Source organism: Alexandromys fortis, unplaced genomic scaffold (assembly GCF_014885135.2).
Source record: "Alexandromys fortis isolate MF-2015 unplaced genomic scaffold, M_Fortis_MF-2015_v1.1 scaffold_56, whole genome shotgun sequence".
Classification (NCBI taxonomy): Eukaryota; Metazoa; Chordata; class Mammalia; order Rodentia; family Cricetidae; genus Alexandromys; species Alexandromys fortis.
Window position 1 is genome coordinate 9,979,210 of NW_026067935.1, and position 27,507 is coordinate 10,006,716.

General features: G+C 45.0%; 1 protein-coding gene across 1 annotated transcript in view; it reads right to left on the reverse strand.

Annotated features, from left to right (window-relative positions):
• The window catches only part of Vps8 (VPS8 subunit of CORVET complex), a 192,890-nt gene extending 168,942 nt beyond the window's left edge, over positions 1–23,948 (reverse strand). The window contains exons 1-8 of the mRNA XM_050146426.1: positions 23,822–23,948; positions 21,294–21,387; positions 15,558–15,590; positions 14,476–14,530; positions 5,545–5,669; positions 3,733–3,819; positions 1,273–1,340; positions 2–155 (exon numbers count right to left, since the gene is read on the reverse strand). Coding sequence (XP_050002383.1) covers positions 2–155; positions 1,273–1,340; positions 3,733–3,819; positions 5,545–5,669; positions 14,476–14,530; positions 15,558–15,590; positions 21,294–21,344 — 573 coding nt within the window. The 5' untranslated portion in view covers positions 21,345–21,387; positions 23,822–23,948. The remainder of the gene's footprint in view (position 1; positions 156–1,272; positions 1,341–3,732; positions 3,820–5,544; positions 5,670–14,475; positions 14,531–15,557; positions 15,591–21,293; positions 21,388–23,821) is intronic.
• Positions 23,949–27,507: the final 3,559 nt, after the last annotated feature.

The following is a 27,507-nucleotide window of genomic DNA, read 5'->3' on the forward strand; positions in this document are numbered from 1 at the left end:
CCTTTGTTAAAGATGCCATGGCCAATAGTGAAAACTGTGTGATGGGGTGATCCTTCAACTCGGGCTTAGAATGCAGGGGCTCAATGCAGCAAACTTCACCCTTGGAGCCGCTGAACAGACACCTTGATTCACACGTCCTCACTCCCATCACTCTCCTGAAAACGTCAAGACATCACAATCAATGTAGTGAGAACCCCCAGCCTGACCAGCAGCCACTCCTAGCCCCCGTCCTCACAACAGCATCTCCTCACTGCACAGGTCAGATCTGCCACTGCTCTAGCAGGGACACTCTCCCACGTCTCAACCCTCTCAGAGCTGGCTCTTGCCTCCATTCTTCTCCTGCTACGTCATCCCTGGCAGGCATACTCCAGCCACGCTGGCTCCTCTGCACCCCCATGTGCGCCTTGTGCTGGGAGGTCTGTCCACTTCCACTGATTTTCATTTGCTGAATCTGATCACTCAGCTCTTTCTTACCACATGTCACCTTCTACCCAAGACTCCCTGAGTTACAGCAGGTGCAAGCCAGCGCAATGGTCTATCTGCTCACGCCATTCAAATCTACCCAAGTTAGGGCATTTATTTTTCAACTGTACCTGTCTCCCCATGCTCACCAACTATTCTGTAAAGAGCCGGGACTCTGACTGGTTCTGAACTAACTCTGGTGTCTAGATGAATGTCTGCATACAGGAGATGCTCAATAAACACTAGCTGGACAAATGACTCATACTGTTTCAGCAATTACTTTGTGCCTAGTATCTAAGATGCTACGAAAAACCTAAGAAACAAACAGACATCAACCTTGAGAATTTATGGAAACAAAATATATATGATATGTTGTATTTGGCACTTCTTAAACCTCAGCCTCACAAGTATTCTTCCAGATAGATAGACAATTTTTACTCCTATTTAACAAGTAAAACAGGACAATTCTAAGGCAAGAAAGCCCTTTTGTACCTGGCTATTACAGGTATAGATAACCCAATGGGCTTGGAGCCCAAACTAAAATGAGTGGACTACGCAGAACAGTTTCTAACCTGGGAGCATGGAGAAGTCTCCCGGGGAGTCTGAGTCTAGAATCCCAATTCACACCTGAGATAGAATCATGGAGACCAGGTCTAGCCTCCCACATGTCTTGTAAGGTCCCCAGGTAACTATAGCACGGCCAGAACCTTTCTGCAAACACCTGGACTTTCCAGGCCTCTCCATGTTCACTCTCAAACCACTAAACAGCTAATCTTTCCATTTCCCAACCAAGGTCCATTAGTCTCTTACTTAAATGTTAGCTCAAAAACAGAGCCTCCACTGTCATTGCAGATCGCAAGAGTTGGGTCGTCTGTAAACTAAACAGAGAAGGAGTTTATTTGAGTTTATTTTCTTGTAAAGAACCAGACAAGTGTTAAGAAGATCATGGGGACAAAATTTTTAAAACAAAATACATACTTAGTATATGAAATAACCCTGACTTGGTTCATCTCTTTAAAAGTACAAAATTTGTTCTTATTTCCAATAATACTAGCTCAGTACTTTTAAGACAACTGAATCTTTCAAAAAGCAAAGCAGGTTGCTAAGTGTCTCAGAGGGCAAAAGCATCTGTCACCAAGTCCGACCTCTCATGTATTATATCCCTGGAACTCACAGCAGAGACCTGACTCCCACAAGAGTTCCACACTCAGAATCCCATATGCCCCTCCCACAACAAACACACACAATAAATAATGTTTTTAAAAAAGAAAAAAAAAACTAATTTCAGTCAATAAAAACCTGATTTCCTGGCTTGGTGATTACACTGAGGTTTTATAACTTGGTATTAAGTAAGCAGGACCATGCGGATACACTGAAGTTGCCGGCTTTTTATAAAGACGTACACAATAAGATCCTTAGGATCGTTGGGAAATAAACTTGTTTGAGTAAGAGACTCTTCCTGATTTGTTGTTGTTGTTGTTGTTGTCTGAGACAGGCTGGGTTAATATATAATAGGCACTACCACTGCCCTACACTCCCCGACCATTTTGAAAGGCGGAGTAGAGTGACTGTAACCACAGTGATGCAGTCCTGAGTTCAGGTGTGTTATGGCAAATGCTGCTGGGTGCAAAGGGAATAGTGGCATTTACAACATTTCCAGGGACTTGCCTCACAAAGCCTGAAGGTTAGTGAATCATTCTGCAAGAGCCACTTTTGTTCAGAGATAGCTGCGCTACAAGAGGCGATTACTGTACAATACTCCCTCAAACCTCCCCTCACACAACAGAAGTCCCCACCCTTTCTCTCCAAGCCTAGGTGAGCAGCTGCCATGAGGGAGACCATGAGATGTCCATCCCCACGCAGGAGAAGAGCACTCATGTTTCTGTTTCATCGTTCCTTTTTGTGTATGGACTTTTTAAAACTGGTCCAGAACATTTGGAGAATTATACACATGCACTAGTACACAGGATCCGAGCCTGGACGGCTGCTGATGACATCAGAGATCGATGAGTTAGATACTCAAAGACCAATAGATGTTAGTCCATGATCCCAGTAACACTGAAGCCTGCACCTCCTTTCTCTCATGCCCGTGACTGTAAACCCCAAATCATCCCCAAACAACACAGCTCCTGGAGCTGTGTCTTAATCTCAGCTGTATTCTCTTTTTCCTCTGCCTTTAATTCCTCTGTTTCTTATTGTCTCACCCAATAACTTCTTCTTTTTCCCCGCTACAAACAGACTATTACTACTTCAAGCAAACATTTACTGAGCAGTTACTATGGGCAGAACACAAAAATAAATGAGAGATTCTGCTTTCAAAGATCCATTAAGAGAAATAAAACATGCACAGACAACAGTAACATTAGCAGTTGGCACACGCTCTAGAAAAAGAGGTCGAGATAAATCAGCTTTGTGCTCTGAGAGAGGAAGGACTAACTCATCTTGGCTGTTTTCATCGTCCCTAAATGCTTCAATGCCGTTCTGTCACAGAAGGCTTTCCGTAACTAGCCTAGATGCAGATATATAAACTCCAGATGCTACAGGCTTTAAAAAGCATGTGTGTGGATGGGAGAGCCGCAGAGCTAAGCAACCAAGTATGCACATGATTAAATCTAGAAGAACCGAGTTTAGAATCCCCTTGCTATAGTCCTTTACCTTTTATGCTTCTGAGCATGGGCTTGCCAGCATGAAAAGGCAGGCTTCACATGAACTATAAATGAAGCCTGTTACCTAAGTCAGTTTTATGCTTTTCAAGCCTGAGAGTAAAAAAAAAAAAACCAACACAGCGACCTTAATGCTTTTTTCCTTTAGAGACTTGAAAGAAAATAAACCAAACGATTCACTTCTAAATATAATCCAAGCCCTGGCTTTTCCACAGTTGGTGCCTGGAGTCTCAGGCACTCCCCAACAACGGGCAGCCATACACCCCTCAGCAATAAAGTCTTGGCCAACTGAACAGGGTGAAGAGAGTATCTAAAATCTCCACATGAGTTTTTAGAAGGGTGTTGCTTCTCGGCTGCCAAACACCTATGATGGGATCAGATCACGTCGGTCTTCTTGCTGCTAGACTTCAAAGCAACCTGAAGCCGGTTATCTTCACTCTAGCCCATCTCTGGCTTTGAACTTGAGAAAGTATCACTGGGTTCATCAAATCATATTCAGCTTTGTGTTAAAACCAATTTAGGGATGTCTGGTTATGGAAAAGTTTGATGTGGCTACAGAGGCATAGCAACAAAGATGGTTAGCACAAGGAGGAGAAGCCGTCGTCACCTTGATGTGCAAGATGGCTGTCCCTGGAGGGTGAGCATCTGATATTGACCTGAGAAGTTTCCCGCTGGCCAAATCCCACATGGTGATCTGTAAGACAGGCAAGGGCTTTAAAAACAAATGGATTGCTTTTCTGCTCTTACATATCCTGCCTTTTGGCTGAAATGACCTATTCCTTGTCTATAAACGTTGCAGGGGAAAAGCCATCAAGTTCAAACACAGCTACTAGCTGAGACTCCATTAGAGCCCTGGGTCTTTATGTCAGCTTCACGGGCCCTCCCTCTGCCTGGTCCATTTAACACTTCGATTTTACCATTTCTGGTAAGTCAATCTGTTGAGCACTGACTAAACACTCATACAAACGGTGTCATAGCAAGCCAGCTGTGATGCAAAGATCAGGGAAGGAGAAAAACCATGACGTCACCACAAAGAAGGGCCTGACAGAACTACTGCCCAAGAGCACAGGCATGGGAAGAGTGGTTTTAAAAGTAGCCACAAGGGGTGAGGAGATGGCCAGTTGGCAAAATTCTTGCTTTGTAAGCATAAGATCCTGAGTTCAATCCCTAAAACTATAAAAACGCAAAGGGCTGCAGGGAGCAAGAGAGCAAGCTCGGCCATAAAGATCACTGCTTCTCTTGCAGAGGATCTGAGTCCACTTCCTGGCACCCACATAGAAAGCTCACAACGGCTCAAGGAGATCCAACGCCTCCAATCTCAGTGGGTGCCTGTGCGTGTGTGCACATACCCATACAGAAAACAACACACATAGTTTAAAATAAAATAAATCACTCCATGTTGGTGGCACACACCTTTAATCCCAGCACTCAGGAGGCAGAGGCAAGTGGATCTCTGTGTGTTCAAGGCTATCCTGGTCCACAGAGCAAGTTCCAGGACAACTAAGGCTATACAGAGAAACTCTGTCTTGAAAAAGAAAACAAAAGATAGATAGATAGATAGATAGATAGATAGATAGATAGATAGATAGATAGATAGATAGATAGATAGATAGACAGACAGACAGACAGACAGACAGACAGATAAAAATAAATCTTTAAGAAAAACAAAGCAGCCAGGTAGTGGTGGTGCATGCCTTTAATGCCAGTACTCAGAAGGCAGAGGCTGGCAGATCTCTGTAAACTTCTAGTCCATTCTAGTCTATAAGAGCTATTTCCAGGACGGGCCCCAAAGCAACAGAGAAACCAAACCCTGTCTTGGATAACCAAAAAAAGAAGAAAAAGGAAAAATAGAAAAGAAAGGAAAAGAAAAGAAAAGAAAAGAAAAGAAAAGAAAAGAAAAGAAAAGAAAAGAAAAGAAAAGAAAAGAAAAGAAAGGAGGAGCTAGGTGTTGTGCGATTCCAGCTCTGGCGATGGAGACAAGAAGATCCTGGGGCTCACTAGTCCAGTATAACTAAGGATGACTGAACTTTACACATGTGCACACACTACGGGTTCTCTCTCTCTCTCTCTGTCTCTCTCTCTCTCTCTCTCTGTCTCTCTCTCTCTCTCTCTCTCTCTCATCAAAAAACAAATAAAAGCAACCACAATTACATACTACTACCAGAAGAGGATATATTTTATAAAAGCCAGCTACCAAGATAAGCACCATTAGAATATGAAAGCTACAAAGTCTAGTTCAGTCTGTAACAATTATTTTAAAAATCTAAATAAGCCAAAGGTCAGACTAACAGAGCCCAGGCTGGCACTAACAGGCATGTCGCCTCTAGATACATCACTTCATAACACACAACATGCATTTTGTTCTTCAAAATATTTACCTAAAAACTATTTAGATTCCACTTTGAAGCCGTCACCTTACCTGTCCTTTAGCAAAGCCACAGAGAAGTCTCGAGCAGTCGTTGTTGATGCTGAGGGCGGAGATGGCTCCATACTGCCCTCCGACACTTGTGCTGCCCAGGCAGAGGCGCAGGGCTTGATTCTGATCTAGAGGCAAGCGCATTGGACCCTGAGATAAAACACTACTGCCCACAAGAAGACACGATCCAAACCCGAGGGTGACACAACAGGAACCCCTAAGAAAATACATTTTCTTAAACAGACCAACAATCTCGAAGCTGCCTCATCCTACAATTAACCTTTTTTCTATTTCTAAGATGTTAGGATACAGGGAATGCCACCTTCTTTGTGTGCAGTGGGGGAAGGGGCCTGTGGTGTGTCTGTGTGCATGTGTGGGGTTTGTAGGGTGTGTGTATGCTTGTGTATGTGTGTGTGTCTGTATCTATGGCCACAGATGCCTGTACATTCGTATGCCACGGGAGGGTGTTAGGCATCTTCAATACTGCTCTTCCCCATATTCTGAGACGAGGCTCTCACTGAACCTGAACTTACTGTTCAGCTACGCTGATTGTCCACAAAGTTCCTGCGATCCGCCTGTCCCACCTTCCAATCCTGAGTTAGAGGCAGGCTTGGCCACACAGCTTCTACATGGGAGCTAGGGACTTGAGCTCACACCCACTTACTCACACAGTGGGTGTGCTCTGACCCTCTGAGCCATTCCCAGCCCCACAGAGGGCACTGGTGACCCCTAACCATAAAATTATTTTTGCTGCTACTTCGTAACTATAATTTTGCTATTGTTATGAATCGTAAAGTAAATTTCTCTGCTTTCCGATGGTCTTAGGCGACCCCTATGAAAAGGTGGTTCAATCCCAAAAGGAATCATGACACATGGGTTGAGAACTGCTACTTTAGGACAAAGCCATGATCACTGTTAATTGATAAAGGAAAAGCTAATTCTAGAAGCAAGGGAAATAAAATACAGGCTATCATACCCTGCTATGCACATCACTTATACCCTTGATCTCCTGCAATGATTAAACTTCAAAATTCAAAATGTACTAATTTAAAATTGGCTCAGTGGTTAAGGGCACCAGTAGCTCTTCCACAGGGCCCAGGTTCAGTTCCCAGCACCCACATGGCAGGCAGCTCATGAGAGTCTGTAACTCCAGTCCCGGGGATCTTACCCCTTCTTCTGACCTCAAGCACCGCACACATGTAGTGCACAAACACCCATATGAAGAAAATAACATGTTTTGTTATTAAAAATAGACTTAAAGTGCCGGGCGGTGATGGCGCACGCCTTTAATCCCAGCACTCGGGAGGCAGAGGCAGGCGGATCTCTGTGAGTTCGAGCCCAGCCTGGTCTATAGAGCTAGTTCCAGGACAGGCAGGGTTGTTACACAGAGAAACCTTGCCTCGAAAAAACAATAAAAAAAAAAAAGACTTAAAAAAAAAGAATTTGTTTAAATTTACATTTATGCTAGCCATGTAGAAAAGGTTAACCAAGCGAATAAACTGAATAGTGAAAGCAAAATTTTGGAGTAGATATTTAAATTACCTTAAAAATTGTTTTTTTTAAGTTTTCGTAGAAAGTATTCATTAAATGTTATTACCTAACAATTAAATACAATTATCCTAGGTCCTCTCCTAGACAAAGCTTATTTTGTAGAGAGTTCGTGATTATCCCTACATGAAAACAACAAGATAAAAAAATGTAATGAGGGCCGGGGGGATGGCTCAGTGGCTGAGAGCACTTGCTGCTCTTGCAGAGGAACCAGGTTTGGTTCACAGCACCCATAGAGTGGCTGTCCAGTCCCAGGGGTCTGCTGCCCTCTTCCAGCCTCCACAGGCACTCAGACCATAAATAGACCCTTAATAATCTTTGAATATAAGAAAGTGCATCTAGAAAAGTCAACTGCTTCAAGGAACCAAAAGCAAACAAAGTGCAGAGCCCGGAGCTGCCCCTGCCCTGCTGGGCTTCCATCACTCCTGGGACGTCCAGGCCTGCTTTCCTCCTCTGTTGGGCATGACTCTCTGAGGGCCAAGACTGAGTGACTTAGCACTCCGGAACACCCGATGGTCATCCCAGTGGCTCTCACTAGTATAGCCCTAACTGTAAGAGCTGACTGTCCCCAAAGAGCCTGGAGGATGCTCTCAGGCACAGCTGCAGTACTGGGTAGGTATCATTCCCATCTAATATGAATCCCGTAGGAAGAACTCTGGGTTTGTAAACTAACTGCAGCAGCTGCAGTGCAGCGGGCACACAGAAAATACTCAACGGCTTTTAAGTTTTTGCAGAATTCAAACTCCCAAGGTAAATATTTGAAAAGAATAAACCCATAAATATACAAGGTCTCGTATGTTTTAAAAGTTCTACCTTCATCCCACATCCAGAATCTTATAATTACAATTTGAATTCACGCATTCAAGCTAGCCTCCCCCTAATTTTTATCTTTAATTTAACCCTTATTATTAAAACCTTTTATTCTAGAATTTCTTGCATCTAATTAGGATAGTATGCTTCTTTTGTCTTCTGAAACTCCCTCAGCTGGGTTTTCACTATCTACCTCGTACATTTGGAGGACTATCCACACCTTGGATGGCAAACCGACCATGACTGGGCAATGATATTCTGTGTGTACTACCGATCTAAGTCACACAGAGAGCAAAGAACTAATAATGAAATTTCACACCAACTCTCAAGTCCCCAAGTCCGGACTTCCTACCTTCCAGGCACAGAGTGATGACCAATGGCACTGAGACTTTCTGCAAGCCTGTTTTGGGATCCATGTCTTACAGGTCCTGATGCTCTAATACACTTGCAATTGCTTTGCACACACAAACCCCAATTTAAGTTTTGGGTTGTTTTGGCTTTTGGTTTTTTGAGACAGGGTTTCTCTGTGAAGCCCTGGCTGTCCTGGAATTCACTCTAAAGACCAGGCTGGGCTAGAACTTAGAGATCTGCCTGTCTCAGCCTCCCAAGTGCTGAGATTAAAGGCATGAGTCCCCACTGCCTGGTTTAAGTACTCTTATGTGGCAGAGAAAGCAGGAAAACAGGGAAATCTGACAAACAGATAGTATATGACTTAAGACGAGGGCGTGGTCTCTCTCCCTTTTAAAAAGCGGCCACTTCCCTCTGCTCGCGCTCTGGCCTCAAACTCACAGAGATTCACCTGCCTCTGCCTCCCAAGTGCTTGGATTAAAGGTGTGCACTACCATCGCCCAGTGGGCTGGTATCTCAGCGGCTATTGGCTGAAGGAGCGGAACATAAAAACCTATGCACACCCAGGTGTAATGGTGCCTGCCTATGACCCCAATACTTGGAAGCAGAGGGAAGAGGATCAGGAGTTCAGACAGTCCTCAGCTATATAACAAGTACAGGGCCAATCTAGGTTATATGAGGCCCTGTCCAAAGAAAAGCCAGAAATGCCTAAGCCTCCCTGCCTACAGTTCCCACATAATAAAAACGAGCCAAGAAAGGAAAGAAACTCAATTACTAACCGTGGTCACTCCTGCAATATATGCTAAGTTTATATTGTACAGTTCATGTCAGTGAAAAGATTCTCAATTGTTCCCTTGGGTTTTCCCATGTTTTCATCTTGTTTTTATAGTGTCTATGATAAGGTATTGTGTCTGTGAAGTCTTGCTTTCAATTTCCCCTCTACTAAAGAGTTACAGGCACTGCAACTATACATAGAGGCAACTTTAGGGCTGTTTCCTTCTTTCACTTAACCCCCATCCTCATCTATGCAATGTGGAGAACAGCCCATCGCCTCACTGCTTCAGTGAGAGGATAGATTACTAAAGTAAAATGATAAATACAAAGGACAAATTCAGTGCCCCTAGAATATGACCAGGCCTCCACCGAAAACTAACTTACGGTTATATTTATGCACAGCATTTTTCAAGTAGCAAAGATGGTGGCAGGAGACTACATATAAAACATAATCTACTCTGACTCCACGAAGTTATCCTTCAGCTTTTACTCTGCGTTTATACACCCCATTGTTATGGTATGCCAAGCCTGCTGTGAGCAGCCTGTCTAGAGGTAGCAGAGGCAGCTCTGCCATGGGAAGAAGAGTGGCTGGCTTTAACCATGTGCCACCGGAGCTAACCATCCCGTAGTCGCTATGGAGCTGCACAGCCGGAGAGTGCTGGGATGAAATAGCACAACATCTTCTAAATACTGACAGCTTGCAGTTACAGGGACAGGGAAAAGCACACACACAGCAGAAAGACAAGCAAGGGTGAGAACTCTGCCCGGGCTCCTGTTGAGTTGTTAACTTTTAAAAGAAAGCTAGCTCTATTCTTCCCTGTATCCTGGAGCCTCCACTGTCTAGCAGTGGGGAAAAAAATGTATTAGATTCATAGTAAATTAATCTACTTTCAAATACAAAGCAGCATAAAATTATGTCTGGTTACCACTGTTGACTTAATATTTTAAAAATGTTGATGTCATAAAGGAGGTGACCCAGTCAAGAAATATAAAATGAGACCATCACTTTTCCCGCATGCTTCACAGAGTTTAAAATCTGAGCAACAAAATGTCTATGAACAATCTGAACATTATCAAGTGACACAAATGCAAGAAATTAGTGTCGGCAGCAGCAATATAGTTTAGATATTAATTAAGAGGACTCTAGGTCCAGAATCACAAAACACAGAAGCTGGGCGAGGTGACCTATAACCTCAACACCCAACACCGGAAGCACAGGCAGTTGTCATAAACTCAAGACAAATTTGGTCTACTCGAGTGAGTCCCAGGGCAGCCAAAAACACAAAATGATACTTGGTCTTAGAAAAAAAAAAAAAAGGCTATTTGCCATAGTACTGGGTAAGCATCCCCAATCCAAACAAAATCAAAAGTATTGTGAATCTAGTCCTTCTTGATCTTGATCAAACTGACATTGCAACACTTCGGGTTTTTGGAGCATTCTAAATTTTAGATTTTTAGATCAGAGATGTTCCAAATCGCAAAGACTCAAAATCTGAAGCATTCTAGACACCAAGCATTTGGATAAGGAAGGCTCAAACCACTTTGCTTAGGGCAGAGCTCATGCTGGGCTGGACAGTAATGTGAAAATAGCAACGAAAAGTCACAAATCATGGCTTAAAATCTAAAGTTGAACACATCTCAGAATTCCACAAGGAATCAGACTGACTTGTAGGCAGATGAGTCTAACCTTAACCTCTCAGCAGTCACCACTCTCAAGCCCTATACTTTTTCTTGATTTCTCTGTTTAGCCCGGGCTATCCTGGAACTCACAGATCCCGCTGCCAGCATGCCAGGCTAAGTGCTACTTTCTCACCCTGTTTTTACTCGCACTGTAACAAGCTCTAGGGCCAGGGGAAAATTAAAAAGGAGACCTCATTGTAAAGCATTTGTCAAGTTTGATACAAAATAGTGGTGTGCTTTTACCTGAGCACTCATACAGCCAGACCTTCCTCCTACGATGCTTCCTAACCAGGGCACCCTGAATCCCGCCCTGACTGGCTACCTTCTAGAACGCTGCTGCTACGGAAGAGCCAGTGTGCATTCCCAGACACCCATGCCACTGTGATGTTACTGTGCTTGAACTGACGGTCCAGAGCACAGAGCTGTGGTAGCTGTAAGCACAAGGCAGAGGCTTCAGAAAAGCCTGAGAAGGGGAGTAACTACAAAAGTATCCAGAAACTGGGTATCAACACTAATGTTACAATAAAACACTGAAACAATGTCTCCTTAGAATCTGGAATTCAGAAAGATAAATTAGATGTAAAAAAAAAAAAAAAAAAGAATCTGGAATTCTGTACTCATGGTTAGCTGATAGGTGCTGAAATTCTATGTGACTCATCATTGGTAAAGTTTATGACACAAAATGTCACCTCCACTAGCAGACCCAGACTTCAAGACAAAGCGCAGAGCTGTATTAAAAGACTGGAGGAAACAGAACATCCTGAAAACTGCCTAAAAGAATTCCATTTTTTCAGCTAAAATTAAGCATTAAAAATATGCATATATTTTTAATTTTCCACAGTGCCAATTTTTAGGTAGCTATTTACTTTTCTTTTGTAAGATGACATTAAGTGTAATTGAAAATACTCTCTCTAAATGTTAAAAAGCTCAAAAGAAAAAGAACTATTCATGCATACCAAATTTACTATACCTTTTCCTTTTGAATCCATGGAGAAAAGATCAAAAGAGAGGGAGAAAAAAGAAATCAGTTCAAAAGTTCAGAGAGAAATGTAGGCCAACTCTGAAGGGTATAAATGATGAGCTTCATCTATCTACGGGAGTGACAGACGCTGAAGTGGATAAGTGATGTCCTAGCATTTGTGGTTACAATCAGGTAAGTGTTGGTTCTGGGAAAAGCGAAAACATAGAACATTCAAATTATAGCACAGGCAGAAAATCCATGTTCAGTTAAACAGAAGCAAAACCATTTCAAAGAGACACATCACCAGAGCACACTGAGGGCAAAGGGAAATGGAGGTATAAGGGAGAGAGACACCTGTATTGAGACCCTGTGTGAGGTGAGAACCCAGACACTCTCGGTGTTGCACGCTGGAACTGCACAAGTCTTCCAGAAGTGCGGGGTTTATGTTTTAATGACTCAGACTTGATTCCCAGAGAACATATCAGTGCTCAAACAAAGTCAGTCTTCCTGCTAGGTTTCTGGGATAAACAAATATATTTTTTAAAGACCAGATCTAGCCCAGACAGCTAGTCTAGACACTTCACGGGGTCTGCCATTTGTTTCTAGGCTTTTTAACAAATTTTAATGTATTTGTTCAAAAGCACTGTCCAAACATCCATCGCCTATAAGCAAGTAAAATTTAGCTGTACTATTAAAACTCAATGCAAAGCCAGACACTATGGTTCTTCCTCAGAGTGTCCACTCTGTCACACTTTCTTTCCCATGAAGCTGTAAGAAAAGTTCACTGTTCCATCACTTCTACAGGAAAACTGCTGAGGGCTTTGGAAAACCGGCAACAGGTCCAAGGAAACGAAGGAGACAGCACCAAGAGTGAACGCACTCCTCCGTGTTAACACAACACTTCCTGCACAACTATAAACACTCTCACACTCTTCCAACCTCTTGGTGAGGAACAGAGAGAGTTTTCACAGAGCTGAAGAAAATGGACCCTGCTACACAGGAAGGAAAAACTGACACACACTCTCCTGGCAGACAAACGTGATTGTCCTAGGTTGCCTTTACTTCTTGCGGTTCTGCCTCATTTTCACTCAGGGAAAAGAACTGCTTAAAACAGGAGACAGCTGATCTAGGAGGCAGCACTGTTTAATTCTGAACCTGACCGTGCGTGTAGATCACTTCAGACACTTAAAACTAGAGCAGTGGGACACAAGACTCTGAGACCCTCCCCCCAAATCTAATCATCTAATAGCGATTATCCCCTCAAAGGAAAACAAGACCCTCCCCACTTGCTATGTTCGTGTTCCAGCCCAAACAATTCCACTTGTAGGAATTTGTTCTAAAAATGATCATATGCAAAAAAATATAGAAATAAAGCTGCATGTGACTTTAGTGTTTAGAAACAGCTGAAGAGGCTTCCTTGAGCAAAAGGCTAATTAAATTTTCATGGATCCATTTGAAAGAACATTGCATGTCCATTAAAATGATGTTCCATGCCTGTACTCTCAACATTCGGAGGCTGGGGCCAATCCAGGCCATATGAGCAAGTTCTGCCCAAGCCTACGCTACACAGTGAACACAGTGAGACATCTCAAAGGAACAAAGATGCTGCGTTCAAACACAGAAATGCACGGGGAAGGGCCCACTAGAATGAAGAGTGGCTCTGAATTATCACATTCCTCCTTAGGAATATGCATACAGCTATACACATATGTAGGGAAAGGGATGGATGGCTACACAGAAATGCTGAAGATTAGTCCTAGATATTATAACTTGTTATTTTATATTCTCCAATTTGCACAATCTATGTTTTGTACATTTTCTACTATAGATACATATCAATTATACAGGAAAAAAAAAGATACCATTTTAAGATTCAATTCTAAAGTTCTCTTAGGGAAATGACACTTTTGTTTCTCTCCTTCTGCTCTTCAAGAAATAAAACTATTATTTAAATCAACCACATCTGAAAAGACCAAGTAATATAATTATATGTCAAATAAAGCTTTTGGAATAATGGAAAATTTATAAATGGAAAGTCAAATTGTTCAGTAACAATGGGAAAGAACTAGTTATTTGCATGGATGGTAAAAACTATAAGACTCACAGAAATCAAACTATGGTTCTGCTAATAAAACGCCCTCAAGTAACCCTTACCGGGCAGCCCTTGCTAGTTCCCATCTAAGATATGCAGGCTCTGAGCCCCAGAGTGAGCACCCGCACACACAAAGAGCTGAGAATACTACCTGACGGGCTTCACGTTTTTAAAAAGATCAAAATAGCCTGCTTGATACTGAATTCAAAAGCAAAAGATTAATGAAACTGATTAGTCTCAGAGAAAAAAATGAAAAAATACAACTAATTTCTACCATATAATCAAGCTATTCATGCTCTCTTAACTCAGAAAACAAGGTAATTACAGGCTAACTTATTTTCAGTTTAGAAAGATTTATAATGGAAATGACTCAGAAACCTGGGGATCCCTTTCCCTGAAGACCTTTCTGAATACCTGTCCCCACCACCAACCAGAGGGAGACACGCTGACAAGCAGGTTCTCCGGCCCGGGTGTGCAGTACAGCAGATGTGCAGCAGCTACACCTTCCCCATGCAGACGGAAGGAAGGAAACGTGCAGAAATTAGGAAGCGCAGCCGTGAGTCCATCACTTTCAGCTTCACGACACCCACTGCTACTTCTTCATGGCTTCCTTGCTGTGTCCTTGAAAGATCAAGTCTACCATATCAAACATAACTAAAGGGCATTATAAAACCTAAAAGGAATCTCGATATTTAAAATAAGAAAAGTCTTAGAAAATTACCAAATATTAAAGCCAATCCATGAGATGTACCCACGGCTATGAGACTGGACACCGCCTGGAAACAGAAGGGAAGATATCAGTGTTGGATTTGCTGCCCGCCTTCCTCTTGGCACCCGCTGGCACGCTGACCACCGAAATGAGGAATTCCATCCAGAAAGCAAAACGAGAAATCAAGCCCAGGGTATCTGTATGTCTAAGAATTCCTCTAAATTTAAGAGAAATGTTATAAAAATATCACATATTTGGTACGATATATGAACTATATATTATTTGGCTTCCTTTAAAGCCGTGGTTCTTAGGTCGCAACTGCTTTGACAAACTTCTATCTCCAAGACTATTTATATTACAATCCATAACAGTCGCAAAATTACAATTATGAAGTAGCAACGAAAATTATTCTATGGTTGGGGTCACCACAACATGAAGAACTGCATTAAAGGGTTGCAGTATAGGGAAGATTGAGAACCACTGACTTAAAGCGACTTAAAATTAAACACCAGCCCGCTCTCTGGCCAGCTGAAGCGGTACTTATATGGCTCACGCAGGGCCTTCTAGCAATGTGGAGGATGAGAATACTTTCTCCAGTTCATCACCAGCAGGCGAGAGCCACCAGAATGGGCCACTTGAGCCCACTTCCTCACCAGTGACTAGTGAGACAGCCACAGAGCGGCTGAAGGAAACCAGAAGGCAGGTCCATAAAGCACTTTCCAACCTCTCTAGCTTGCCACAGCCGCTCCAGACACTATCTGCGGGCTTGGCCCTGCTGTCCAGAGCTGTGGAATGTGTATTACCAGAGTGAGCTCACTCACTACTATTCCAGTCCTGATAGACTAGGGGACACAGCTCACAGGGGAACTAATGCTGGAAAGGTCTGTTTCTCCATTCCCTGCTCTCGAGCAAGAGCCAGGGAGCTAAACAATAAAGCAGAAAAATCAAAATCCAGCAAGAGCAAGTTTTAAACTTGATTACTAAAAGGAAAGTGACTTGAGAATTTATCATACCAGCACTCAATATTTTAATAGTAAACCTGAGAACTCAGTGAAATTAAAAACCTTACCTTGAGGGATTAAAGGTATACTTACAATTGCTGTGGGTAAGCCAGCATCTACTTTGTCCTAAAAGAGATTTTAAAAGGGAAGAATTGGAAAAGATACTGGTATTGAAGGTAAGCGTGCAGCCTCTTTTTATGTGCACTTGGGCCTAGCTGAGGAGGAAGGGCAGGCACCCTTCGCCTCCCCCTCAGTAAGGATGACAAACCTGCAGCCCTCAAGGCTGATCAGCCCAAGAGAAGACTGCTTTGTTTTACTAATGGGAACAGACACTTCTGTGCGGGTTCGGGTTCGAAATGGAAATTTAAAGAAGGAAAGGAGTTTGTTTCTCATAGTGTAAACAGACTAGAAGTCCCACAGGCTCAAAATGGTGGAATCAAAGATTCAAGGCAAGGGGACTCGCTGGAGGCACCGAGCCTCTGAGTAGGAAGCTCCTCTCCAGTGGACTAACTCCAGTGACTAAATGAAGCTGGTCAGGGAAGAGCCAGTCCGGTCACAAAGAAGCCAAGCATCAAGTACAGTTCGGCTCCTTGCCAGTAACTGTGACACATTAAGTCACCTAACTGTTCTGACAATGATCTCTACGTGCTCAGAAAAACAGCAAGTACTGCTCTATTTATCCTAACACACCGTCCTGTGGACAGAATGAAATGCAAAGAATGGTATAAGGTGTCTCTCCAGGCTATTTAAGCTTTAATTATAACAGCTTGTGGGAATGTAGCGCTGGGACATCAATCCTGCGTCCTGTCTGTCAAGGGGGCGCAGAGGAACACAGGGCCTGATATAAATATTTGATGTACGATTTGTGTTCTGTTCTGCACAGAGAAAAGCAGGGATGAGGGCACAGATGAAAACCATAAACTACATTCAAATGAGTGTAGAAGCCATCTGACTTCAAAAGGAATAAATGACAGATGCGGGAAAGAAACTGGAATTTTCTGGTGGTGGAGCAGGGAAATGAGGGAGAAGGGTGTAGGGGTGGGTCAACCGAAAGCAAGCATTATGAAAACGCCATAAGGAAGCCTGCGGTTTGGGATGCTAATTAAAAAGCGAAAGCACTCTTGAAGTGGAGATGAATGGGAAGCACACAGGGAAAAGAAAAGTGGCACAGCTAAGCAAGGAGCTAAAGCAAAGCCAGGGGGGTGTGAGGGAAGGAACCGATGGAGGAGGGAGGGAGGGGGGGAGGGAGGGAGGGAGGGAGGGAGGGAGGGAGGGAGGGAGGGAGGGAGGGAGGGAAGAATCCTGAAGCATCTGGCAAGAGAAATCACGGCCCTGATGGAAACCACAGGTAACAGAATAAAACTGCTGATGGATGTGTGAGAGACTTCCCCACACCAGTCCCATGTATCAGGCACCTAACACAGGTAGAATCTGGTACGCGATAGCTCATCCCAGCTGGAAAACACCTCTGGGTCCTTGAGCCAAGATGACAAAGTGCTGTGAGGACTGAGAAGGTGGCCTGGGTACTATGTGCATGTGAGCCGGGAGGGCATGGCCTTCCTAGGCAGACATAGACGCGTTCCTTAGAGACACTGGTCTTCCCTGTTACCTCTCCAGCATCCCATTGCCGTACCTGATAACCGTTGACTGTGGTAGAGCTCGCATACTGCTCACAGTCCCTCAGGAGATGATGTCACCTTCTGCCTGATGGCCGGCTATAGTCTGCTAAACAAGGCCCTGTTTCAGCCTTCTAAGGGATCTCTCCAAAGCACATGCTGTGGTCTTGGAATATGCAAGCCATGTCCCGTGACTGACCCACGCAGTCATGCCAGGCTCGGCGCCATTCCCTACTTGGGGCAACTCTGCATTGCAGCAGTCACAGCTCAGCCACCCGTCCTCAGTGCCTGCTTCCTCCCTCTGGCCACAAACCTGCCCCTAGGCTCTGCCACAGCATCCCTGCCTATACCACAGCAGAAGTGCCCAAAGTCCTTGACTCACTGACTCGGAACCTGTGGAAGCACTGTTGGAAGACCCCATGTCCTGGCCCCTCCACTGCAGATGGATTGGCTGCTCCAGGCATGAGGAAGCCTAGGCCAGGCGCACAGGGCTTGCCTCATTGACAGCCATGCCTGAGCCACTCCCCACCCGCCCCAGAAGGTGTGAGCAGATTTCTCACCGTCTGCCACTGTCATTGTTGGGGGGAAGCACCAACCCCCGGCATTTGTTTGAAGGAAATTAGATCCTCACCTCCCCACTAATGAAGCCAGGCTGTGCAAACAGGGAGGCGCGGCAGCAGGCTGCCTGTCTCTCCGGTGGGTGGTGGCCCAGAAGTTGGCGCCCCAGGTGTCTCCTGGCATGCATGCCTGACAGGAGCAGCCCACGCCAAGCTGGCGCACAGCTTCCCCAGGTGACACATCTTAGTGGGTGTGGATCCCAGCCCAGAGTTTCGAGCAGCAACCTCCCTGGCAGTGCTTAGGGCGGAGAGCACCCCAGGCTCAGGACTGACTGGCCTAGGTCTCTTCCCACCACAGACACCCTGGCTCACACCTCCTCCATAACTACTGTAGAGCCACCGTGGGCACATGGATCTTTAAAATTTCATTTAATTGAGATATAACTCCATAACTTAACACCTGGTGTTTTAAAATGGACATATCAGCAGTTTCTAAAACATTCACCTCTTCTAACCATTCCCAAAGAAACCTTGTATCTTTAAGTTGTTCCCATGCCACTCTGTAGTTGTTGGCTTGGGGGGGGGGGCACCAACCAGACCCTGAATAAGGCACGGAGACTTATTATTATTTATGAATGCTCGGCCTTAGCTTAGGCTTGTCCCACGAGCTCTTTTAAATTATCCTGTTCCAATTCATCTACGTTTTTCTTGGGATATTTTACCTTTCTTTCATTCTGTATGTCCTACTGTCCTGTTTTCTCTGGGTCTGGCTGGCTCCTGGCATCTCTTTTCTTTCTTCCCCCCAGCCTAAGTTCCTCCTCCTACTTACTCTCCCTGCCTGGAAGTCCTGCCTATTTCTCCTCCCTTACCATTGGCCATTTAGCTTTTTATTAGACCAATCGGGTGCCTTAGGCGGGCAAGGTAAAACAGTAACATCTTTACATAGTTAAATAGTATGCAACATAAACAAATGCAACACATCTTTGCAGAGCTAAACAAATACTCCGCAAACCACTCCCTCAGCTCCTAGCAGTCACTAACCCACTGTCCTCCTCTGTGGACCTGCTGCCGCATCAACAGAATCACATAATGTCTGGTCCTTCCTGGCCAGTTTTCCACTCAACACAATGTTTTTAAGCTCTATCTTTATAAAAATACATTCTTCAGTCCTCTGCATGGCTGTCACACTTGGCTTGTCACTTCTGGCTAATAGAAATAATGGCCTCCATAAATATTCATAGATTGATCTATGGGGATATGTCATACCTAGGGTTGGGCTGTGGTGCTCCTAAGGTTTGCATTTTGAGGAAGCATTGGGTTATTTTCCAAAGCGGTCCACATATTTGAGCAGCAATGTGCCTGGATTCAACTTCTTGGAATTTGACCTAACCTTGTTACTTTGCATTTCTCTGATGGCCAATGATGTTGAGAATTTTCTTTCTCTTGTGCTTACTGGCCATGTAAGTGTCATCTTTGAAGGAGCACTGTTAGAGGAGGCTGCTTGTTTGTCCCGGCCGCCCAGAACCAAAATAACCACACAGAAACTATATTAATTAAAACACTGCTTGGCCCATTGGCTCTAGCTTCTTATTGGCTAAGTCTTACATCTTAATTTAACCCATTTCTATTAATCTGTATATCACCACGAGGTTGTGGCCTACCTACAAAGTTTCAGTATGTCTGTCTCCTGAGCAGATCCATGGTTTCTCCCTCTCCACCTTCCTCCTCCCAACATTCAGTCCAGATTTTTTTTNGGGAGGGAGGCGATGGAGGAGGGAGGAGGGCGAGAGAGGTAACTAAGGAAGTTATGGAACTGGTGATGCCGCAGCTCTTGAGAGCCACTCTGTGACCGTCCCTGGGATGCTAATAGAACACAGATCCCTATGCTGCTCCACTAATGACTCGGCTGAGGTGTGGGTGAGCCCCCAAGAGAGTCCGGCACGGGGGACATGTTTTTAAACAATAATAAAACATGTGCTGAGGCGTCTATAATATCTTAAAGTTCATCCTTAAGATGATAAATTCCTTTAAAAACCTAATTTGAATTAATTTTAAATTTAGTCATATGTCACATTACTTTGAGAAGGATCCCAAAATTAAGCAATAAGACTCAAAAGTTTCATGTTTCCTAAGTGTTTTCCATGCGTGGACTCCAAAGTCAGGATGATCAAGGTCCAAGCAGGTATGATAACATCCCTGTCCACAAGGCTGAAGGCACACGTAAGCAGCTGTTCAGGAATAACACCCCAAACAGAACCAGCTTTACATGTTAACATACCAACCGTCACGGGAAAGCATGCAACTTAAATCGAGCTGGTGATCCAGGGTTAGGAAAGCACCGCATCATGCATGGCGCAGGAAGAGCAGCGTTATCTGAACATGCCAAAGCAGCTCAGCCGGAAGAATGCAGAGAGAGAAGAGTGCACACACTCTGGGATGCATTAGAGTTGCCCCCTCGTCCTCAAGAGGGAGGAAGCCCCTTTAAGGAGCAGGTTTATCTAATCAGTGCTCAGTGTCTGAGCGCTAGCTCAGTCTCCATTATCCAAAATATTTTTTAAACTGCACAGGTGGGTCAAATGACTGCTCTGGTCCGTCGTGATTTCGAAAGGAATGAATTTCATCACCTACATAAGGATTAGATTCAGAAAATGTCATGGAAACATGATCCTCAACAGGTGGTTTCCATTCTGGCAAATGTGAGTTTCTCTCTGCCGAAAGCCGGAAGGGCACTGCCCACGCTCCATTGCGTGGCCACCTCTGCAGCTAACATCCTGTCTGATGTGTGCATCAGCTGCGTCAGGACATGCCTGCTGCCCGGGATACACATCACCTCCTGGCTGCAAAAGAGCTTTCTCTAACACACTAGATGTCACGACTCCTACTGTCTTACCCTCTCGTTCTCTTGAAAAATAACTTTCAAATTAAATATGTAAAATGTTGAACGCCATGAAAAGAACATAAAGCGATACTGAGGTCCTGCTGCCATCATCAGTGTATTGTCACCCTTGTCATCTATAGAAAAGACTTGACGGACTAAACGAGTACGGGCTGTGGGGTCAAAGGGAGAGTATCTGAGAGGCCACGGTCTTCAATACTACTAAATATTACTTTTTCACCTAACCCAGTGTTCTAAGACATTTTCAAAAAAAGTCACAAATTCCATTGCAGCCACTGTATGCATAGCAGCCCTATTCATCAGGCCTGCCTCCCTTCACAGTGTGCCTCTCCCCATCTCAGCTTCCTTTGAGTTACCAAGTCAGGGCATGGCTTTACCTTCTTTCACAAGGGCACATGAAAAAGACTTGGCGATTATTTTTAAATCAATTGGTCACAATCCTGACCAATCATCTGTCTATATAAAGTGGCTAAAACTAAGCACTGCACCTCAGCCAAACTCACAAGATGGCAGCTACCCTGGAAAGGAACGCAAGGAGACAGTGCTTCTCTTTGCTGGCTGCCACACGTCATTCCGCATACCGCAATGCTCACAGACCTTTACTCTCACGGTCACAAGGACTCCTATGTCAAGATGTGCAGCAATGCCTTGCAAGTCAAAAATAATGGGAAAACCGTAAGTAGAGCCGGGCTTTGCTCATGCTCACTCCTGCTTCACCAAACCACTAGAGGTCACTGGCTGTGGAAGGACAGACACTCACAGCTGCAGACACGATCTGCGCAGATATTCCCTTCAGGAGTGAATGTCGCATAACTGACCCATGCAGTGAGAAGGCGTCAGGCAACTTCTTCTTCCTGAGAGAGAGGAGCAGAAGGATGGAAAGGTAGGACCCCAAGGCTCTGAGAGAAGAATATACATCTTAAGAGTAGGAACTAACACTGCTGCTATTAATTATCAGTAATTATATAATTATTATTAAAAGACCAACCTTCAGATGTGCTCTAACTTGAGGCTCAAAGAGTCTCAAGCAAGAAAACAAGCTAACGCTCTTCTTCCCTTGCTCCAAATGTTCCCTGTCTATCTGACACAGGATTGGCTCCTCCTGCTCTCCCGAAGGACATCTGTGCAGACCACGGCTCCTGCCACCACCACTCTTGCCCCTGCATCTGCACCACCCACTTGCCTGACGACCTCCGCCCCCTCCCTTCCCCAGTCTGTCGTCATTGGTCACTCGCTCTGCTGCTCCTACTTACCCTCCTCAGCACCAGTCAACAAGGGCACCTTAAACTTTTATCAAACATTAATCGGGGTATGCCTGTTCTGAATAAAAATGTGCTCTGCTGATCTCAAAATGAGAAAGTCACAGGTCCCACTACGAGGATCCCACATCCTAACTTCTAAATACAGCTTCTAAATACAAAAGCACAGACCAGAAATAGGAATGTCTGATGTGGAATTCCCCTCTGTATGCTGTGAATACCACTGGTTAATAAAGAAACTGTCTTAGGCCTGTGGTAGGGTAGATTACAGCTATGCGGGGGTGGGGGGGCAGGGGGGACTAAACTGAATGCTGGGAGGAAAAAGGCGGAGTCAGAGAGAAGCCATGGAGACAGACGCACTGAAACTTTGCTGGTAGGCCATGACCTTGTGGTGATGCACAGATTAATGGGGGTGGGTTAAATTAATATGTAAGAGTTAGCCAATAACGAGTTAGAGCTAATAGGTCAAGCGGTGATTTAATTAATACAGTTTCTGTGTGGTTGTGTCAGGAGTCTGGGTGGCCAGGAAATGAACAAGCAGCCTCCTTACAACAAATAATGCAAATGGAGAAGAACGGACCCTGTTTACTGGGGGAGATGAGGCACAGCTACCAGGAAAGAGATGTCTAATCTGCCTCAGCACACTGTGGGGAAGAGTGAGGACAAATGGGCATAAACTGGGTGGGCCGGGTCAAAGTGTTCAGAGAGAGGCTCAAATGGGCAGGCAGTGCCCAGCCTGACAGCACACCAAGGACTTCTGACTATCACGTACGAGTTCCATCCAACTCCTGCCCGTGAGTCACAGGCAGCCCAGGGGAACTATGAACACAGTTCAGCACAAAATCAGGAACTTGTTAAATAAGACTCTGTGTGTGTGTGTGTGTGTGTGTGTGTGTGTGTGTGTGTGTGAGAGAGAGAGAGAGAGAGAGAGAGAGAGAGAGAGAGAGAGAGAGAGAGAGAGATTTTTCCTTTTAACTAAATTACAGGTTCTCAAATGTGAACCTGTGAGAGTTATCAAAAGCTTGTACACACCTGATAGGCAACAAGCACACACCCTCACTTGTAAACAGGGTCATCGGAATTATGCGTCTGTTTGGAAGACACTGAGATGAGGAGCTGAACACACCTTCAGGGGACCCCTGTCCTAAGACAGCAATCTGAGGAAGACCTAAGCGGAAGAGCGCTGGTTCCCGGCCCGCATTCAGGTTCACACAGACTCAGTAAAGCATTTTACAGCACCCTTTCTCCACGTCTCTCCTCTCCCTGGTCTCCCCAAGAGTGTGGAAGGTGAAAAGCAGCTGGGCCTGGGGTCAGTGACGTTCGAACCGTCCTATCCCCACCCCCTGATGCCCCCCTCTGAGCCTGCTCCAAGGAAATGAAGAGTGGGTATGAGGGAGCACAGGGAGCACAGGTGACCGGGAAGGCCAAGCCCCACAGTGTGGCCCTGCTGGGCTATACCCCCTCCTACAGCTAATTACACTGCACCATGAAGACACTGACTTTAAAGAACCAAACTAGACTCTACCAATGAAGTGAACAGATATTGGGGTTCAACCTGAAGATCAGAAAAGCAAAACAGCCAGCTACTGGCTCTTACCTCTACCTCAGTCCGAAGTAGTGATCCTGCCTCCAGGAATTTCAAAATGAGACTGAGACTGAGGGCTGTCTCCACCGGTTTTATAATCCTCTCTAGTTCTGAAATTAAGGGTGTGCACCACTACTGCCGGTTTCTATGGCAAGCAAGTGTGGCTGCTGGGATTAAAGGTGTGTGTCATTGCTGCCTGGTCTGTAAGGCAGGCCAGTGTGGCTGTTTTACTTTTCTGATCCTCAGGCAAGCTTTCTTTATTAAAATACAAATGAAATGCCACTCCATACCATGAAGACAGTGACTTTAAATCATCAAGCTAGACTGTACCATGCATGAAGACACTGGTTTTAAATAATCAAATTATACTGTGCCGTAAAGAGAAAGACTTTAAATAATCATCTATTTTGGCCATATACAAGTATGATACACAAGAATATTTACCTCTTTAAGTTGGCCCTGTCGCCGCTGTCTGAGCTCGCCACAGAGGAGGTGTCATAAGAGTGAGAATCAATGGTGTCAATGTTTAGCAAGGTAGGGTCCTCGAGAACAAAGGACTCATCTTCATCATCCGTCTAGGTGAAAGAAGATACAGTCATAAGGTCAAGTCGGGTGAGCCGGGCACTGCTGGCTTCACAGCACCCAGCTTCTGCCTCTGCTTCTCCTTCTCTTCCACACATTCTCAGTCCCCAGAGACAGGTGGTGCAGGACTCCACACAGAGATCAAGCCCTCTCATACAACAGGAAGAAGCAAGAACAGTTATGCAGGTCATCGCTGACTGCAGGGTATTTTGAAAACCCAAGGTTGTATAGATGCTTCACCGGTGAGCTGATGAGCAATGGCTAATTAGCAGAAAACAAATGCTGCCATGAAAATATGAGAGGTATACAGAAGACAGTCATTCTAGGTGGAAAACGTGCAGAAACCTTGACTTCCTAACATGGATTGGACTGGGTAAAGGAAGCTGCAATATAGCAGGAGTGTATGAATAGAAACTGAAGCTGGACTAGAAGATGAGCCAGAGTCCAATCTGTACAAAGCACTGTTTTCCATCCGTTTGGTAGCAGCAGAGCCTACATCAGCCTTGTCTGCCACTGTACCTAGAGTACCTGGTACAAGGACGAGTATGTAACAGCCTCACCAATAACTAGAACACTGTCTCCAGCAGGCAGGAGGGAGGGTATCGGGACCTCTAAGCAGCAGAGACAAGATGGGAACAGTGTTTTAGGAAGATAAATGGGGACACAGGCCGAAATAAGCGGGGAGGAAGAGGCTGTGGCAGAGGAAGGTTAAGGACCAGTTAGAGGGCTGTCTACCAAGGAAGGAAAACAGAGTTCAGCTGAGGACCACAGAGACCAAGGGAGGCCATGAGGAAGGAGGCATTACTGAACTAAAATTCAGTCCCTGGTTATCCTTTAAAGGAAGCCAGGCAGTGGTAATGCACTCAGGAGGCAGGGGAAAGTGGATCTTTGTGAGTTCAAGGCCGGCCTGGTCTACAAGAGCTAGTTCCAGGACAGGCTCCAAATTTACAGAGAAACTCTTGTCTCAAAAAAAGGAAAAATAATTAATAATAATAATAGATAGATAGATAAATAGATAAATAAATAAATAAGGTGGAAATATAAAAAATGTCAAAGAAGATTCTGAGGTGTCCATCTTTTTTTTAAAGATTCATTTATTTATTATGTATACAACATTCTGCCTCCATGTATGCCCACACGCCAGAGGAGGGCGCTAGATCTCATTACAGATGGTTGTAAACCACCATGTGGTTGCTGGGAATTGAACTCAGGACCTCTGGAAGAGCAAACAGTGCTCTTAACCACTGAGCCATCTCTCCAACCCCCCTGAGGTGTCCATCTTGACACCCCTTGAGGGACTTGGTAGGGTGAGGCTCCTGCCCTTCAGCCACAAATGGCAGAGGAAAGAGGTGAGGAGCTGGCTTGTACAGCTGCCTCTGAACCAAGAACAACACCTCCCTGGCAGCTCTCACCTCACGCTCCCAATCACTACACCAGGGTTCGCCCTATGCGCTCATTGCCTCCGCCTTCCCCTCTCACTCAGAGCTGCTGAAGGTACCAGCCACTGCCCACTGCAGGTAGTGCATTCTCCGTGCCTCGCCTTCCCTACTGACAAACACTCTCTCTCCTTGGTTCCCAAAACAAGTGCCATTTCCTAGCTTCTCCTCAGCCCACCTCAGGAATATCTGGAGCGCTCTTCTGCTCCTCAGACACTCCCTATTTGAGGAAGCTTTTTCATGACCGCAGTTTAAGTGCCATGTGGTAATGGCTCTGAAATCTGTCTTCAACATCAACATTAGTCTATAATTTCACCACATTCCAGAATTCTCCACCACACATAAGTCTGCTGAGAATGAGCTTGTACTTGGCACAGAGACAGTTACTTGAGAGCTGTGAAGGACTGCAGCAACTGCTGCAGGAAAAGGAAATAATTGGGAAAGAAGAACTGCAGGGCAAAGGTCACAGCAAGAGAGTCAATCAAAGCCTTATTTGATTTTCTTAAGGAGCCTGGACACATAATTAAATAAAACAGAGCACCTGAGAAAAGCCAGGCTTGCGGGACAACTGAAAGAAAAAGAAGGAAATAAGGGAATGGAGGAAGTCAGGAGGAATTTAAAACTACTCTACACAGTAAAGCTATCAGCTTCCCCCAACTGTGAAAAATCCACACTCTTATCAAGTTTAGCAGACTTGTGTGTGCCCCTGAACCCTGCATGTGAAAACTCAAAACTGAGACATCAGTCTCAGCAATGACAACAGAGCTGGGACACCTCCAGCGCTGGGTGTCAAGGCCTACGTTTGTTTTGTTTACTGACTTGTGTGTGTCCGTCTGTGTGAGTGTTTTGTCTGCATGTCTGTGCAACCTGTGCATTCACTCTCTGCAGAGACAAGAAGGCAGCATCAGATCCCTGGGAACTGGAGTTGCAGATGGTTGTGAGCCACCATGTGGGTGCTGGGAATCAAACCTGGGTCTTCTGCAAGTACAGCAAGTGTCTATAACCACTGAGCTAACTCTCCAGCCCCATACTTACTCTGAGGCAGGTTCTCAGGCAGCCTAGGCTAGCCTTGAGCTCCCTATGCAGCTGGGAAGAACTCTGAACTCCTGATAGCTGCTCCTCTGCTTCAACTTCCCAGGTCCTCATCTTCTCCCCTCATCTTCTCTCCTTTCTCTCTTTCTCTCTCTCTCTCTCTCTCTCTCTCTCTCTCTCTCTCTCTCTCTCTCTCTCTCTCTGATGTGGGAGTGATTTCTTATTAATAAAGAAACTGCCTAAGCTCCTTGATAGGCCAACTCTTAGGTGGGTGGAGTAAACAGAACAGAATTCTGGGAGAAAGAAGCTTAGTGACAGAGTCGCCATGATTCTCCCACTCCAGACAGACACAGGTTAAGATCCTCCCTGGTAAGCCACCTCGTGGGCTACACAGAATAATAGAAATGGGTTAGAACAATATGTAAGAGCTAGCCAATAAGAGGCTGGAACTAGCTGGGCCAGGCAGTGTTTAAAAGAATACAGTTTCTGTGTAATTATTTCGGGCATAAGCTAGCCATGCGGGCGGCCGGGTGCCGGGGACACAGCCCCGCCGCTCCTATCTCAACAGAGTGGCGCCCGACATGCTAATGAACTCCACATAAAACCTGAGAGGGCTTAAAAGGGAGAGAGAGAATTTAAGACAGCTTTTTGCTGTTTGTGGGTTGCATGCCGCAAAGAAATTGTCCTGACTCAGCAGCAGGAAAAAACTGGCTGTTTTAAAATGCCGGCTTTCTGGGCTGTGCCGCCATTGCAATCTCTGTCTGGCTCCTGTGGGAGACAGAGCTTTTGAATGGAGCATTTGGAGTAAAGCTTTACGGCTTGCTTGATGGCAATGTGGACTGCTGTGTGCCTGGAACTGTGTGTGGCTCAGGGACACCAAATGGCTCTGAGGCAGGAATGGCTCTGCTCAGGTCTGCCATGCTGAACTGTGCTGGTCTCAGGCAGGAACTACCGTAATTGCTGTAAAAACAGCGCAATTAAGGTTTCGACTGGGCAGGACACAGGCAGTACCGTATTACCTGTACATGGTGCAACTTAAGTTTTTAAGAACTGCTTAACATTTTAAGAAATGCTCCTGGA